Source organism: Balaenoptera acutorostrata, chromosome 16 (assembly GCF_949987535.1).
Source record: "Balaenoptera acutorostrata chromosome 16, mBalAcu1.1, whole genome shotgun sequence".
Classification (NCBI taxonomy): domain Eukaryota; kingdom Metazoa; phylum Chordata; class Mammalia; order Artiodactyla; family Balaenopteridae; genus Balaenoptera; species Balaenoptera acutorostrata.
In genome coordinates this window covers 66,173,132-66,192,087 of record NC_080079.1, presented here as the reverse complement: position 1 = coordinate 66,192,087, position 18,956 = coordinate 66,173,132, and the positions used below count along the sequence as shown (strand labels likewise).

General features: G+C 34.5%; 1 protein-coding gene and 1 non-coding gene across 5 annotated transcripts in view; one reads left to right on the top strand and one right to left on the bottom strand.

The window, feature by feature from the left end:
- Window positions 1-18,956, bottom strand: part of HERC4 (HECT and RLD domain containing E3 ubiquitin protein ligase 4) — a 132,437-nt gene that overhangs the window by 98,788 nt on the left and 14,693 nt on the right. For all 4 annotated transcript variants that reach the window (XM_057530793.1, XM_057530794.1, XM_057530796.1 and 1 more), the window contains one exon: window positions 6,985-7,144. In XM_057530793.1, the coding sequence (XP_057386776.1) occupies window positions 6,985-7,144 (160 nt within the window). The remainder of the gene's footprint in view (window positions 1-6,984; window positions 7,145-18,956) is intronic.
- Window positions 10,022-10,126, top strand: LOC114236076 (U6 spliceosomal RNA). Its single transcript, XR_003622112.1, has one exon. It is a non-coding gene; the product is annotated as a U6 spliceosomal RNA (small nuclear RNA).

Genomic DNA, 18,956 nt, shown 5'->3' with positions numbered 1-18,956 from the left:
AGCAGTTCATGATATTTTTTCTCATACAGGCCCAATTTACCAAAAATTTATGCTAAAATCAGTAAACAAAATCTAAATATGAAAAAATTAAGAGATATGATGAGAAAACACTTTGAAAGGACAATATTTAAGCACAGTAAACTATGCTCACAGCTCAGTGCTTTTTAAAATTTTTTAAATAAATTTATTTTATTTATTTATCAATTTATTTTTATTCTTGGCTGCACTGGGTCTTCGTTGCTACGTGCGGGCTTTCTCCAGTTGCGGCGAGCAGCGGCCATTCTTCATTGCAGTGCGCGGGCTTCTCATTGCGGTGGCTTCTATTGTTGTGGAGCATGGGCTCTAGGCACGCAGGCTTCAGTAGTTGTGGCACGCAGGCTCAGTAGTTATGGCTCATGGGCTCTAGAGCGCAGGCTCAGTAGTTGTGGTTCATGGGCTTAGTTGTTCTGAGGCATGTGGGATCTCACCAGACCAGGGCCCAAACTCATGTCCCCCGCATTGGCAGGTGGATTCTTAACCACTGTGCCGCCAGGGAAGCTCCTCAGTGCTTTTATGATGCAGATGTTATTATTATCAAAATTTGAAAAATCTTTGAAATATGAAACTTGGCAATATATTTGTAAAACAAATGTACATGATCTAATTTGTCGAAAATTGGTGTTTGGTCTAGTTTATTACATGTTCTCCTCTGTCAGGTTCCTTAAGAACCAACACGGATTCCTATCATGTGGTGCTACCAATTCACAAATTATGAAACCTATTCCCCTTTTGGACTATCCTTTTGCTTTGCATCTAAATCAGTGATATTAAATTTAATTCTTTACTAGAGAAATTTAATCAATTCGTATGTCTTATGATCAGTGATGTGTTCAGTCATATTTCTGCCATCTCATGTTTCTTACTTATATTTTTTATAGTTTCTTTTTTCTGATTTCTGATTTTTCCTTAACTGCAACATAATTTTAAAGGATAACTGTTAAAATGTTACAAAAATCAAGAAACTATGTGCATCAACCATCCCAGGTTTTCTTTATATAGCTCCCCTTCACTTGGTCATTCTGTTTTTCCTGAATGAATGTTTCTAAGAAAAAAGGGGGTGTGGAAATATATTATGTTTCTTATTTCCCTTTACCTGATACTGCCACCTGACCTGATTCTGCCATATGAGAGTCTGGAGCAAGTTCTGACCAGAGTGTTGATACCCATGATTTTCAGGAGGCAGCTTCAGCAAACCAAATTTTGAGTGGGAAAAAAGAGAGTTACTCTAATTCCACATTGTTGTATTAAAAATAATTTTATTTAGTGGATTTATGTCCTACAAAGCTTGAGAGTTGTACTGCTACATTTAGCAGAATCCAACAAGTTAACAGGGTCCAACGTACCTTCAGATATTCAAATATAGCAAAAGGTCATTTTTTTTTTTTGCAGTTAGCAAAATCAAACACTGGCAATGCAAAAACAGGAATAAAAAATACACGGATATGTACAACTGTGCTGAACTTACTAAACATTTACTGTTACTGCTTATGCATATTAGACATATCATAGACTGACTAGTGAACTGTATTAAATATTTTTAAAAACCAATTGTTCCAAATATCAAGTCCAATTTGCAAGACTAAGTAAAATCTTTTAAAATTCTACATTCTCATAGCACCCTATGTTTTTTTCCTTCACAGCATTTAACTCTACTAATTACTGGTGTACTTATTCATTTAATTATTATTAGTATACTCTGCCAAACAATAAGCTCTGTGAGGATGGACTATTATTATCTTATACCCATGGAATCCATAGACCTACCATAGTGCCTGGCAAAAAATATGGGGAAAAAAAAAAGTATGTGAGGTATACACTGGTAGAGGATAAGTGAATCTGCAACTTCTTTGAGGCTTTAAGTACTAAACTATTCATAAAATTTGCTTCCAAAAAACTTCTAAATTTGCATAGCAATTTACAGAAAGTGATTCTCATTACCAAAATATTATCATACGGCTTAGAATATAACATAAATGCTAATTTCTTTAGCCATGTCTGCTACAGAGACAAGTGAAGATATTCTTCTGTGGCATTACTGTTTTAAAGGAAAAAAACCTCTCCTTTCATCTCTATGGAGATTGAATACACTGAAGATTGTTGGGGGGGTGGGGAAGAGGAGAGGATATGCTTTCTTGTTTTGTTTTGGTTTTTTTAAGCTTTCAGGAATTTAAAAAAGAAACAAAAATACTTGTGAATAGTAAAACAACTTTACAATGTTCCATTTTTCCTAAAGAGACAAATTAGAAAATTCTTAATGCAACAAAATTTTATAGAATTAATCAAAAATAATCCCCAATGAGTAAAAAAGATAATGTAAATGTTTTCTGGTTTTCAATTTTTAAAAGGATTCAAATGCAGTTAACAGGAAAGTAAAATAGCCAGAATAAATTTTGTAAATAAAAAAAATATATACACACATACATGAAGATTCCTAATTAATCAGAACTATGAAAAGAAAATCAGAATTCAGATGTCTTGGGTAAACATTTTATAACTGCTTATAAATTTAAAATAACTCCCTAAAGTTTAGAGTTCTTGTCAAACATTTTTAAATGGCTATGACATTTAAAATTATTCATTGTAAAGAAAAGAATAATTTCGCCTTCCTGTTCTGCCTCCTGACCACACTTGCTGCTCCTCATGTGGTCTGTATGATGTGATGTGGCCTCTTCTCTCAGGAAATAAGCTCAAAAAGTGTTAGCAACATAATGGGCTCAATCAAAACTTGCAATGGAAAAAAAAAAAAAAAAAAACTTGCAATAATCTGGATGACTTTTCTGCAAATTACTGCCATGACTTTTTGGATGTAGAAATGGCCCGGTGTATTTGCCATTTGCCTTTGAATGTGTGGAATCAAGTGATTTCAGTTCCTTGGAAGAAGTTGTTTTACAGAAACCAGACCCCAACCAGACAGAGAATGATGACCATGAGCACGTAGCCCCCAGACTGGCTGGAGCCTGAAGACTGATAATGTGATCAACCTCTGTGACCTCACCTGGTTACCTCACCATACACCAATCAGAAGATTGCATGAACTGATCACATTCCCCATGACCCTCATCCTCACTTTGTCTTTAAAAACCCATCCCTAAAAACCATTAGGAAGTTTGGGTCTTTTGAGCATTAGCTGCCCGTTCTCCTTGCTTGTCACCTTGCAATAAATGCTACACTTTCCTTCACCACAAAAAAAAGAAAAAGAATAATTTCTTTACTGAATTTTGAAACATGTTTGAAATTTGTAAGAAAACAGTTAATAAACCTGGAAATAAGATTTATACACCTCTCCCTTAGGAAGTCTTGAAGTCAAAACATATACTGTTGAATATGTGTACTGTTGTGTTGTTACATTTTTCAAACTTAATGTACAGTGGCAATACAGACAAAAACCAGGCATTTCCAATTGTCTGTTAAGGTAAAATTCTTTAACAACTGTTAACAAGGACTAGTGAAAAGTTTATATTATATAATCAAGAAGTTGAACAACTAAAGCATTAAATATTTTGCCAATTCCAAACTCATCAAGGTGTATACATTAAGTACAGCTTTTTGTACGCCAATCATACCTCAATAAAGTGGTTTTAAAAATATATTTTGCCAGTAAAACATAATCAACAATTTTCTATTTTTCAATTAAGCCACAACTTTCTTACTGATTTGAGAAAAGTCTTAGCACCAACTCTTTGATTTTGAAAAATTTAGGCTAACAACTGATCTAGTCTCTACCATTAAAAACTCTTCTAATTTTTTTTAAAATTTCTTTTTAATCTGAAATGTTCTGCACTTTCAGATGCTAATATTAGGCAGAAATTGTAATAAACTTCTTTTTTTTGGCAGGGGTGGGGGTGGGTGGGCAGTGCCACATGGCTTGCAGGATCTTAGTTCCCCAACCAGGATCAAAAACCCGGGCCATGGCAGTGAAAGCGCCAACTCCTAACCACTGGACCGCCAGGGAATTCCCTGTAATATGCTTTTAAAAGTTCAATCAAGAAAATGAATTTTATTTTTGACCAAGGTGACAATTCAAACATGTTTAATTAGTTCCTGTAGCCCAGAAATCGCTGTTCTCACAAGAATCATCATATTATACCATCCTGTCATAATTTTTCTTACAAAGTCCAAAAAAAACCAGAACTTTAAAAAATAAACTACAACCTTATTGCCAACAATTGTTTTTCTATTTACATTAAACTAAAAGATAGTAAAATCAGATTAACTTTTTTTAAAATAAAGGTATAACATATATCCTACATATAAAAAGAAATGACTAGCCAGAAATGCAGGTCCACAGCGACCACTGATATTGAATAATTTGTCTTTCCCCAAGAAATAATGATTTCAAAACAAAACAAAATCAGAAGTAGGAAAAGATTATCAAAGAGTAAGAGTTTCAAATATAATCTATTTATTATTAATTTTACATTCATCTTTAAAATTAAAGTGTTGCTTAATTTACATATTCTCATTTATTAACATAAAAATGGGTTTTGTTCTCAAGAAAATACAGCCTAATATGAATATTCACTTTTCTGATCATTCTTATGAAAATCATAAACACTAATTTTTAAAAACCTATTCACATATGTCTGAGTTTCCTCCTATACTCTACACATTTTATTCAAAATGTATGTGAAAGTTACAAAGCTGGCTGAGATCTCTAAGCACCTAGAAAAAGCCTTGCATCTAAAAAATGATTTGGTGCTGAGATTTAAAAAGAAAAAAAATCAATGGTGGTCTTTCATAAAAATATATTTCTACTGAAATACTAAATTGCCCTTTAAGACATGAAAGTATCAGTAAAAATGATATATATATGTCACAACAAATCAGATTAGTCCATGAAAAACTGAGAAGACTGAACAGGAAAGATGCCTTAATACACAGCTTAAAATTAATATAGATGTTCAGTAAATACACGAACAGAGAAGTTTAAACCAAAGGACTCAAGATCTCTTACAGGTCCCCATCCAGGTTCATAAAGAGTAAAGTCACAAATACAGAATTATTGGGCAACCTTCAAATAAATCGTTATATAATAAACTCTTCTCCTTATAATTACCTTTCTCTCCATTTACTAATCATCTATGGATTACTGACTGAAATCTCTTATACCAGAACTGAACAGAAAAAAAAAAAAAAACTAAGTATGAGAATTAAGAGAATTAAGTGGAGTAAAAATAGAGAAACTAGAGAGCCTTGCTGTGAATCATGGTTTTGAAAATACTGACTTAGAAAATCTAACATGTAAGTCTCTCTTCAATCCTAAAAACACAAAGTTCTTAAAAATCTTAAATAAAAAATGCCATTCTACAACAATTACTTGTGGAAGGAAATAAAATCAGTAGACAATATGACAAATGTGAGATCACTCTGTTCCTATGAATGCTTTGTATTTTGTAGCCAACAGCCATTTGGCTGCAAATTAACATTTTCTAAAAGAAATCAAAACTGAAATGACTAAAAAAATTCAATTTACTTAGCTTAAAGAAAAAAATTTCTCTCCCAACAGCACCATCATTAAGAGGCACTAAAAGCATAATGGGAAGTGTGTTATTTAATTGCTACTGCAGAAGAAACAAAGGGGAAGAAATTTGTTTGGGGAGTTTTGTGGAATTTGGTTGCAAGTTCAATAAACAAAACATGTTAATGTGTGTATCCAAAAGTCTCAAAAGACAGTTCATTACTAGAACAAACATAAAATGTCAAACAAAAGATGAAAAAACGCTTTACTATGCTAAAACAAAGCAAATACTTCAAATGTATACTTTAAGTTTTTAAACAGACATACATATATATATGGAGGAAGGTTATGGGCTTTTTATTTAAAAAACTCATTTCTAACGATAAGAGCTCCTGTTCTTTTTTTTTGTTTTTTGTTTTGTTTTTTTTGCACTGCACAGCTTGTGGGATCTTAGTTACCCGACCAGGGATTGAACCCAAGCCCGCAGCAGTGAAAGGGTGGAGTCTTAACCACTGGACCACCAGGGAATTCCCTCCTGTTCTGAAATATATTAGTTCCTGTGCTCCATTTTCTTATCCTAGTAGTTACATCTACTTCTTAAACCAAAACAAACATTATCAATGTTAAATTAAAAACAAAATATCTATATGTGTATATTACAAAAAATGCTAGCTGGAATATATCTAAAATTTGTAATACCTTGGTTCCCTGTAGGGTTCTCTTTTGTCCCTATAACTAATACTAGGGGGAAAAAAGAAAACAAAAAACAAGAGTTTAAGGAGGCAAGAATTTGTATAATTTTAAACACTAAGCATGAGTTAGTGTATTAATTATATGTCTAAAAGAACTGGATACTCTTCTTTAAATCTTTATGTTCACGCTTACAGTTTTTAATATTACAGCAATGGTTATGTCCTATATAAACCTGTAAGACTACAACATTGATGAAGCATTGCTTATTTTTAAATTTTGAAATAATTCTATGATGAATTAGTGGTTAGCATAAATTAAATTGTGGTCACTGCTATGTAAAAACATAGAAAGTGACTTATTCTTTCTACATTTTAAGCATGTGGGACTTCTATATTCAATAAAAACAATAAAGACTAAAAAAACAAAAGAACCATGCAAACAACCAATATTTAATAAATATTTCAGTAGCTGAGGTACTCAAGATAGTATAATTAATGGTTTAAATTAGTCTTAACCCACTTAAAATTTTTAGTGAGAGAAAATTTATAATAAAGTATGCATTCCCTACCCCTTTTCTTTACAAACATAAATAATTTGGGGAAATACGGAGTATATAAAAAACAGCACTCAATCCAAATTAAAGGCAAGAACCTACCTAGTAAATGCCTTAAGAACTCAAAGGGGAGAAGTAATTCGGTGTCAACTCTTAAATGCCCAGTAGTAAGCAGAATAATTTAGATAGCAAATTTATTATAAAAGATTGTTAAAGACCTCTTGTCGGTCACCTTCGTTACCTGGGTACTCTGATACATTCCTCTGATCCTAGCAGGCCAAGCTGTCCATCAGAATCGAGACCCCAAGCATACACCTGGCCCTTGTCGTTTAATGCTAATGTATGAGCTTCTCCACACGAAACAGCTACGATATTTTGGGCATCCAGCGCAACAACCTGCTCTACAGAAATCAAGAAGAGAGACATTACATTCTAGTTTTAAACTCCCAACAAGAATAAAATAGTCTTCATCTTGTACATAAAAGCTAAGGAAATGCTGAAATACAGACTAAGTATAACTTCAGTTATTCTCAAAAACCTAACAAATATGTTCCATACAAAATTCTCGCTGTGGTAAATACAGAGATATGTCATAGGGTATAATCAACTCAGAATACTAAGTGACTTTAACATTTGGGGAAAGAAATTAAGGGTTTATAAAGATTCTCTCCGAAAGTGCTCTTCATTCAAAGCCATTACCAATAAAAGAAAGGAGTCCAGCTGAAAGGGAACCATTTAAATAACTCAGCTGTTTTTTAACAATAAAATCATAACTGACATATACATTACCAAATGGATACTACTATGGAGTGATCCTGAAATTAAGGAAATAATCTGAATTAGCAATTTCTGACAGGAAACAAATTATTTACAGATCTCATAAATAAAGCATCTACTAGATACGCTGAGGAGAGAACTGAAAGGCAATGTGACCATAACAAATAGATATCAGTTTATGGGCTGCTACTTTTAACATCAAAGACATAAAAATTCCACATATGGTTAAAACATGTCCAAGCTTTTAACCAGAAATTAATTTAAAATATTGGCCCTTCATAAGACAGTCAATAGCCACTGACAAATCAGTAAAGAAAGTGAAATTGCTTCCTTAGTCTCTTTAAGATGTGCATTGTCTATCAGTTTTTTTTTTTACTAGTACACTACAAGTTTTTTTAAGACACCATTTAAAATTAACCTTTTTTTAAAAAAATTAACCTTCTTTAGCCTAATAAGAAAGCTATGTCTTCATTAACTGAAAGTCTCTTGTTGCAGAGCTGTTAAAACTGAATCAGGGTTTCTTCAGAAGCACATTTTAGATCAATGTACAAATGCAGTTGTTCAATAATAAAGCAGATTACATGAAAGAAGTTTGAATCCCTATGTACAGAGAAATTCAAATTGTATCTGGGTTACTTATTCTGCATTTTGGGGTGGGAGGTCAGCCCTTAGACGGCCTTCAGGAATCTGTATAACTCTAATGATATATTATTTTAAGTACTTACCTTAAAGTACTACAAGTTAATAACTCGTAAAGTTGATGAATAGTATATGGAAGTTCACTATACTAATCTCTCACTTTTTGTGTATATTTTGTATATATGTTCTTATAAAATTATATTGTAGAAACATATAAAAACAAAACATATATAACACATTGCCTCCCCCCCACCAAAAAAAAAAAGAAAAAGGACTTAATAGTATGGCATCATTTATTTACATCAAAGCATCCCATAAATCTTAATTACGAAGAAAGAAGTAAAATGCACAAAAGAACTGTTAGTCTTTCACAGAGGCACCTGATATGAGTCAATATCTCTCCAAAACTATCCTCAAAGGAAATGTAGTAAAGAGCAGAAATGAAAGGATGACAAGAAGGATGAATAAGACTGGTTGGTTCAACAATAATATATGAAGAGTACTTAAATTAGATAGCAATGGCTGTAAAATCAAAGGCAACAAAAATCCAAGCAACAAAGAAACAATCATGCATACCAAACACTAATATTTATTGTATACCATGTGTGCTCCAAGCACTAGACACACAGAGATAAATAAAACAGGGTTCTAGTCCTCAAGGAGTTTACAGTCTATAGAAAAACAAGCGAGATAAGGATTGTTATTAAATGCAAAGGTAAAGACATACAAAAGGTACCAGGGGAACATGAGATACTTTTTAAAGCCCTGAAGGATACTAAGAAGAATTCTGGAAGACAGTGACACTAAGCTATGTAGGTAAGGAAAAGAGGAAGAGATTCCATGTACCCATTAGAGAAAATTCAAATCATTTCTTCAAATACAGCAAAACAAACTAAAAGCAAAGTGAAAAGACTGATTAAAAAAAAAAAACAGGGGCTTCCCTGGTGGCGCAGTGGTTGAGAATCTGCCTGCTAATGCAGGGGACACGGGTTCGAGCCCTGGTCTGGGAGGATCCCGCGTGCCGCGGAGCGGCTGGGCCCGTGAGCCACAACTACTGAGCCTGCGCGTCTGGAGCCTGTGCCCCACAGCGGGAGGGGCCGCGATGGTGAGAGGCCCGCGCACCGCGATGAAGAGCGGTCCCTGCACCGCGATGAAGAGTGGCCCCCGCTTGCCGTAGCTAGAGAAAGCCCTCGCACGAACCGAAGACCCAACACAGCCAAAAATAAAGAAATAAATAAATAAAGTAGCTATAAAATTAAAAAAAAAAAAAAAAAAAAAACAGGAAAAACGTTATTCATGTCAAATAAAGAAATAACCTCCCTAATATTTAAAGACTAACTGGGGCCGGGGTGGGGGAGAGCAGTAATTCAATGAAAAACGGGCAAAAGATGTGAACTGATTGTTCACACAAAGAAGAAACAGAAATGGCTCTTAATCCTATGAAAAGATGTTCAACTTCACTGATGAGAGAAATGAAAATTCAAACTGCACTGAGAAGCCAATAATACGTTCACTTAGAAAATTCATAAAGCCATACACTTTTATTTTGCATACTTAATTATAAAAGTTTATCAAAGGAATGAGAAGACAATGCACTGACTGGGAGAAAATATCTGCAAAAGACACATCTAATAAAGGACTGTTATCCACACAAAAAAAACCCAAAAAAAAAACCACCCTCTTAAAACTCAACAATAAGAAAATAAACAACCCAATTAAAAAAACAGTGCAAAAGACATGAGCCGACACCACACCAAGAAGACATAAAGATGGCAAATAACCATATGAAGGCATGTTGTACATCATATATCAACAGGGAACTGCAAATTTAAATGAGATACCACTATAAACCTATTAAAATGGCTCGCTTCGGCAGCACATATACTAAAATTGGAACGATACAGAGAAGATTAGCATGGCCCCTGTGCAAGGATGACACGCAAATTCGTGAAGCGTTCCGTATTTTTTTCAATAAAAAAGTACCTAAAGTATCCAAAAAAAAAAAAAATGGCCAAAACCCAAAACACTGACAATACCAAACACTGGTAAGGATACAGAGCAACAATAACTCTCATTCATTGCTAATGGGCATGCAAAATGATACAGACACCTTGGAAGACAGTTTGGTAGTTTCTTACAAAACAAACCATACCATTATATGATCCAGGAATTGTGCTCTTTCGTATTTACTCAAAGGAGTTGAAAACTTATGTCCACAGGAAAACGTGCACACAGATGTTTATAGCATCTTTATTCATAATTGCCAAAACTTGGAAGCAATCAAAATGTCCTTCAGTAAGTGAATGGATAAACTGTGGTATATCCAGACAGTGGAATATTATTCAGTGCTAAAAAGAAATGAGCTATCAAGCCACAAAACACATGGAGGAAACTAAAATGTGTGAAACTAAGTGAAAGAAGCCAATCTGAAAAGGCTACAAAATGTACGATCCAACCATTTGACATTCTGGAAAAGGCAAAACTTTGGAGACAGTAAAAAGATTAGTGGTTGCTTGGGGTTAGAGGGAGGGAGGGATGAACAGGCAGAGCAGAGGGGATTTTTAGGGTAGTGAAACTATTCTGTACGATATTATTACTATTCTGTACAATACTAAGTATCATTATGCAGTCATCAAAACCCACTGAATGTACGACACAGAGTGAATGCTAATGTAAACTATGGACTCTGGATGACAATGATGTGTCAATGCAAGTTCATTAATGGTAATAAATGTACCACTGTGGTACAGGCTGCAGATAGTGGGGCAGGTTGTATACGTGTAGTATAGAGTGTATGGGAACTCTGTACTTTCTGCTCAATTTTGCTGTGAACTTTAAACTGCTCTTAAAAAGTTTATTAATTAAAAAAAGTTTATTTATAAATACACACACACCAAGATAACATTTTTTATCTCATAAAAATCCATAAGTTTGATAACAATCTGTTGGGGGATAAGGCACTTTTGTATATTGATAGTGAAAGTACAAAACAGAACCACCTTTTTGCAAAAGAATGTGGCAAAACCTAACAAAACATATGCAATTACCTTTTGGATCCAGCAATTCCATACCCTGCAGATACATCTAAGTACTAAAGGGCAGCAGAATATGCCAACCCAAAATATGCCACTTTGGCATAAGGACTGCTTTGACCTGAAGGCCACTAAGAAGAAAAGCTCTCTGCTCTCCTATGTGCCTAAAAGCAGGACATAAATTTGTAAAAGTGTCCCGCCTTCCCTCTCTACCAGGAAGGACAAGAGTTAATCACTGGAGGCAACTCTAGACCTTTATCAGCTCAGGGACAGCACCAGCAGAAACTACGTAACAAACTTTACTAACTAGCCCTTATCTAAGTTCCCCCACATATTTACCTTCCCAAAATTTGCCACCCCAGAAACTCAAAGTCCTTTTCGTCTTGTTACTTCTCTATTTATTGTTCTTTTGTTAAGATGCTATATAAGCCCATGTTCTACTACCACCTTAAGTTACTCATTACTGAGTGCTGCTGCATGTAAATGCAAGGCAATAAACTTGTTTTGTTTTTCTCCTTGTTAATCTGTCCTTTGTCTAGACAAGCCCCAGCTGGAGAACCTAGGAGGGTAGAGTACAAAAACATATGTGCGTGTGTGTCAATGGGTGTGTATTTACGTGTTTGCAGTACTGTATATAATAACAAAAGACTGGAAATATTCCAAGTATCCATCAATAAAGGATTCCATCCACACACTGGGATACTATGCTCTGAAAACATAAATAAAGAGGAAATGCTACATGCTGATATGGAAAGATCTCAAGGGTATGTTATCAAAGTAGGAAAGAAAATCAAGACGTGGAATAATGTACACAATTTGCTATTTTTTGTGTAAGGAAGAGGAAAGAATATGAATATATATTCATATTTGCTTACATTTACATAAAGAAACTTTGAAAAGATAAACAAAAAACTAATAAACATAGTTGCCTACAGGGGATGTGGGTAGAAGGGGAAATAGGGTGGTCAAGTGTAAGAGCAAACCTTCTCAATGTGTATTTATATTATTTTGATTTTTGAACCATGTGAATATATTATCTATTCAAAATTAAAATTAAAATTATTTTAAAAAGTAAATAGAACATTAGAGAAAATAGTTAAAGCAATGTATAAAAACCATTGTTTTCACTTTAAAACTGAACTGGGCTCTTTACTTTTTTTTCTACATACTAAAAACTCAAGATAAATAATTTTGGTTCTTTCAGAATTTGAGCCCCATCAAATTACTAAGATACCTATTTTGACAATGAATAACTACTGAGAAATATATTATTAAAGAAACATAATAACATATGTCTTGGGACTACTACTTAATACAGGCTTTTCAGACAACAAATATACAAACTGATAAGTTCTCTGTACAATTATTAAAAACTACTTATTTTTTCCAAATGGCTAATTAAAATGAAAAACCTCAACTGTTTCCCCCCAGTATGCTAGAAAGTTAGATCGATGTTATATTGAGACATTTCACATCCAGGTCAAATTCTGGATGAATGCTCGAAACGAGGTGGCTTGCAAAAAGGAGTCAATGATAAGCAAGAAAGAAGGGGGAATAAATGAACCCAGCAAAACAAACCAAAAAATTCACTAGAAAACCTGGCTTAATGATGCCCTGTATGAGAAAGAGAAAAAAAACAAAACAGAATTCATACCAAACCTAACAGCTAAGATTTGTTGAGTGTTTACTATGTACCAGGTATTATGCTAACTCAAAGTTTTAATCACCAAGCTACATTTGCCTTTCAAGGCCAATGAACACAGAAAAGGGAGGGTTAAGTGGGGATTAAATTCACTTTAATTTAGGTTGAGTATGGATATATATGGAAGAGGACAGAAAACAAAAGAAAAACTTGTCAAGAAAGCCCATTAAAAAACAACTGAGGGGCTTCCCTGGTGGTGCAGTGGTTAAGAATCTGCCTGCCAATGCAGGGGACACGGGTTCGATCCCTGGTCCAGGAAGGTCCCACATGCCGCGGGGCAACTAAGCCCATGCGCCACAACCACTGAGCCTGCGCTCTAGAGCCCGCGAGCCACAATTACTGAGCCTGCGCATCACATCTACTGAAGCCCCACACACCTAGAGCCCGTGCTCCGCAACAAAGAGAAGCCATCGCAATGAGAAGCCCGCGCACTGCAACAAAGAGTAGCCCCCGCTCACCGCAACTAGAGAAAGCCTGCATGCAGCAATGAAGACACGATGTAGCCAAAAATAAATTAATTTTTTAAAAAAGAAAATTTCCTAAAAAAAAAAAAAACAATTGATTCCTTTGATAAATGGGAACTACAAGAAGATGTTAGAATTATGAGCATATGACGCTAAACTTGTTGGAAAAGGTTTAATAACAGCACATGATCCTTACAGTTGACTGTAATTCAGAAATAAGGTACTTTTTAAAAAAAATACAAATACGTACAGATAAAAACACGTGGTAAAATGTTAACTGTTGGTCACTGTGCTATTCTTTCTACTTTTCTTTATGCTTCAAAACGTTCATATAAAAAATTTGAGAAAAGTAACACTTCATATCAGTATTTATGGTTCACAACATTTCTCTTCAAGGAAAGAAAAAAGGAACATTTAGTTTAGGGAGGCACAAAAAAGCAAAGAAAACTTAAGTGGAGGAGACTGTCTTGAAAAAGGCAGGAAAAAAATACATTTTTCAGAGACAGGAGCAAAAACAGAAAAGATAAAGAACTAGAGAGATATAACATATCCATCTTGTAAATACTGACAGCAGATATATTCCAAATACAAATCTAATAAGCCCTAGCTCATCATTACTTCTGGTTCTTCTTACACTTGTACTGTTAAAATGCAATATTTTTGAAAACTGATGGTGCATCATTTTATTAAGGAGAAAAAGGCCATCTTCTTTGCTCCATAAACACAAAATGTTGTCATTTTTAGATTTGTAAAAACCAATTAAAGGGCTTCCCTGGTGGCGCAGTGGTTGAGAATCTGCCTGCTAATGCAGGGGACACGGGTTCGAGCCCTGGTCTGGGAAGATCCCACATGCCGCGGAGCAACTAGGCCCGTGAGCCACAACTGCTGAGCCTGCGCAGCTGGAGCCTGTGCTCCGCAACAAGAGAGGCCACGATAGTGAGAGGCCTGCGCACCGCAATGAAGAGTGGCCCCTGCTCGCTGCAACTAGAGAAAGCCCTCGCACAGAAACGAAGACCCAACACAGCTCAATAAATAAATAAATAAATAAATAAATAAATAAATAAATAATTAAAAAAAAAAAACTTAAGTCTACTTAAAAAAAAAAAAACCAATTAAAATGTTCAACCTAATGACGGTTTTCATTTCTACATCATTTATTTCCTCCCAATTACCCCTGTATCCACCTCTGACTTCAGCATTTGTTCACTAACAAACTGCATCAAATAAATTTTGCTGCAGAAACATCATAAAAGAAAGAATACGGTTGCACATCCTTTTAGCAACACAGAATAGGTCCAGGTTCTTGCTGTAAAATGTTACATGATAAAATCCTTCCATCTGAATAAGTAACTGAATAAGAACAACCTATTTCCTTTGGGATCTAACAAATATGTTCACCAATTCCTGAGTTTGTGAAAATTCATGTAGAATATCATCTCCAGACTCATTCTTTAAGAGTTCACTTACATGATCAATTTCACCATATCCATACAGCAGTGTATCTACATTCACCTTCTGATTTGTCTCATAATTATGAACATGTTCCTCTGTCAGTTTTCTTCTCTTTGCCATTATGGACAGAAAACAAATTTTTTTTTCATTCTCAACTGTGGTTAATGAAAGGTACAAAGAGAAAAATAAAAACTACAAAAACAATGACTCCAAACTTCTTTCACACTTCCTTGAAAGATAATGCAAAACTCTGCACAATGTATGAAGAAAAGAATGCTACATATGATGATTTATTTCACCACTGCACCAGCCTTCGAGGAAACCCCATCACTGTTCCACTTATAAATTTTAGTCTTTTTATTTTAGTCTAGTTGGGAATATAGCAATTCTTGTTATTCACAGTAGTTATGTTCCATAAAGTCACCACAAATACTTATTTAGCAAATACTGAATGACTGCCCCTAGGGAAAATACAAGATTAGGTTGCTACAAGCCTCTGATCACAACATTTCATCAAATGATCAATTCATAACCTTGTGTTATGTGCATTTCCATTTAAAGACATCTTAATTATATTGTTGATTCATTAACATTGAATTCACAGCCAACAGCACTGTAAACTCATGCCTCAATGAATTTTTTTCTACGACACATCATAGCCTTCTTGTGCTTAGGAACACTAGATAGCACCTCAGCAGTATGCTTGGGGGCCATTTTAAACACTGAAATCACCAACAAAAAGTACAAAAATGCAAAAAATGTGGCACTAAATATACCACAAAAAGGACGTAACAGGAAGGCAAAACAGTGCTTTGTTGAACCTCAGCTGGGAATCTACACATCGGGAGACTCATGTATTTTGCCCTGCATGTGTGCATGTCCAGGAATGACCATGAAAAGCTCTGTGAGTATTGACTGACTATGACCCAGACTGATTTATCAATAATAACAGTACACATAAACACTTCTTCCTAGACAACCAATCACAAAATATACAAGATGGTCTATTAAGTCTTTTGCTAAGCGGGTTTTAACCTGATAATAAGATATAATCACCAGTAACAACATGCTCTGAGAACCTTGTAAACAGTAAAAAAAATGTGTTTTGGGTATAAAGATAATACTACAGACACACCATTAGTAACATATTCACAACTAGCATCTCTTAAAAGTTGCATCTTATTCGAAATTCTAAAACAGCTATTTGAAGGAAAATATAAACATTATCATTACCCTGTATCCTCTTTCATCTACAGATCTCAAAACCTTGTTGTTATGGGATAAATTGGGTTACCCCCAAATTCATATGCTGAAAGTCCTAATCCCCAGTACCCCAGAATGTGACCTTATTTGAAAAATGGCCATCAAGGATGTAATTAGTTAAGATGAGGTCACACGGAGCAGGGTAGGCCCTTAATTTGACTTGTGTCCCAATAAAAGAGGAAACATCGTCACAGACAAGCACACAAAGAGAATGCATGTGAACGATTGCTTGCAAACCACCAGAAGCTAGGAGAGAGGCCTGGAATGGATCCTTCCTGCATAATCTTTAGAACGAACCAACGCTGAGGACACCCTGATGTTGGATTTCTAGCCTCCAGAACTGTGAAACAATACATTTCTGTTACTTAAGCCACCCAGTTTGTGGTACTTTGTTATGGCAGCCCTAGCAAACAAATACACTTAAATAAATATTTTTGAATTCAAAACATTCCTGTCAAATTACCCAAGTACTACCATCTGTGTTTTAAAGGTGATCCACAGAAATAAATAACTTATTCTGAAAAATTCAATCACAGATAAACTTGATTTTGAAATTTAGAAGTTTCTAGTTCGAATTACATTATTTCCATACCAAACAACTTTTTAAGTGGCAAAAAAAATTTACACAAAATTGGCAAAAGACACATTTCTCTAAACGATCTTTAAAATACAAGCTCAAAAAAAAAAAAAAAAGCTTTTTAGAGAGCAAGAGCAAGTTGGCAATGCGTATTACAATTCTAAACATGCATGTCCTCTGACCCAGAAACTTTCCTTCTGGGAAACAACAGGAAATAACGTGACTTCCAGTAACAGGTAGGTAAATAAATTATGGAATATCCATGTAATAGAAATTGGTGCTTCTATTAAAATGAATGTCTATACAGTATAACATGAAAAGATAAAAATACGTTAAATGAAAAAGAGAACCACAGAACTTTATGTATATGCGTACAGGATTATGTATTTTAATACAGGTATAAAAGATATGAAAATATACAGAAATAGTAGTAGTCATCTTTAGGATGTAGGGAAAAAGTGGCTTCCACTTTTCAAATCATGTATTTCTGTAACTTTTAAAAAGTTATAGAAATGTACTATTTTGGTAATCAGGGAAAAAAAGAATTTTTTTTTTTTAAGATATAGGCAGTCCCCAAATTATAACTGACCCCAAACCCCACAGGAACAAATGTGCTTTGTTTCTCCAAATCAAAATACTAGGGAAATAACTAACCTGGTCTGATAAATTTTCTTCTCTAGGAAACAGTGGCTATAGTCAAGTATTATTTATATTTCACATGTGATACATAGTTAAGTTAAATGCTGCTCACAAATATCTATCTTAAGCTTTCTGGAACCAACAAAGCAAGAGAGCTAAACAAGCCAGGATAAGTGATGCGTGAAGATAAATTCTGACACCCAAATGTAAAACTCCAATGAATTTTTCTACAGAAAATGCTATAAAGCTCAGTTAAATATAATTATTGATAGAGTATTACACTTAGGTATAATGTGTTTTAAAGATTGGTTTGAAAACCTATTTATGATATCTAGCAGTATTTCCATGAGCAAAGAAAAATTCAGAGTTTTTAAAAACACAATTCAGGGCTTCCCTGGTGGCGCAGTGGTTGAGAATCCGCCTGCCAATGCATGGGACACAGGTTCGAGCCCTGGTCTGGGAAGCTCCCACATGCTGCGGAGCAACTAAGCCCGTGCGCCACAACTACTGAGCCTGCACTCTAGAGCCCGTGAGCCACAACCACCGAAGCCCACGCGCCTAGAGCCCGTGCTCTGCAACAAGAGAAGCCACCGCAATGAGAAGCCCATATACCACAACTAAGAGTATACCCCACTCGACGCAACTAGAGAAAGCCTGCGTGCAGCAACAAAGACCCAACGCAGCCAAAAAAACAAAAAAGCAGCTCCATATCAATTACTTACTAAATGTTTAATCCAGCCAGAATCCTCTGCCTACCATGCCTCACTAGTTGCTGTAAATATAGATTTTCCTCTTCCCTTCTCTCTGAGTAACTCAAAACTCCAACTAGAGCAATGCAAAGTTCACTTATATCCATCTCTAGAAATTTAATGTTCACAAGATGCTATATTGTGAAATTAAAAAGGTACTGTGTAACTCCATTCTTGTATAAAAATATGTCACATACAGCCCCAATATATATGCAGAGAAAAGACTGCAAAAATAAATACTAAATTGTCAACACTGATTATCTACAAGTGTTTTTTTTTCTTTTAGGTTCTTTAATTGTTTAATTGAACAAGTGAATGTGTAGTTGATGTATTTTACGATGCTGAATTTTTAAAAGATGAAGACATTAGTCACTTGGAATTAGTGAATAACATCAATAAATAATTCAGAATGCTTTTTTTTTTACTTTAAATAATCATATTGCTAATTTTGTGATAGAGATAACAAATAACCAAATGGCTACTTCACTCAAGGCAGCATGTTATTTCCCTATTCCTAAAGTAAAATTATTGTTTACTGACACTTTTTAAAGGATGTCTAATATAATCATATAATGATCATCATAAAATATATTCTAAAAAATTAAGAATTAAATAAAACTAAAACATAAAATATTTAATGAAAATGCTTATTCTCTAAAATTATCACCAATAATTACCAATAAGAATTTGGAATGGTACAACTCATAGTCATGAAAACATTTTAATGAGTTCTTTGATAAAACCAAAACTTAACATACAGTAACTTACATGTCTTGGTTGACAGCCCACAATAATGTTCATATGGAGATGTAACTAGATTAAAAAATTATTTATAACGGATATGCTTACAAGCCCATGTCCCTTTTATGCATTCTTACCTACATACAGGTATACAGGTAACATACACAAGACGATTATG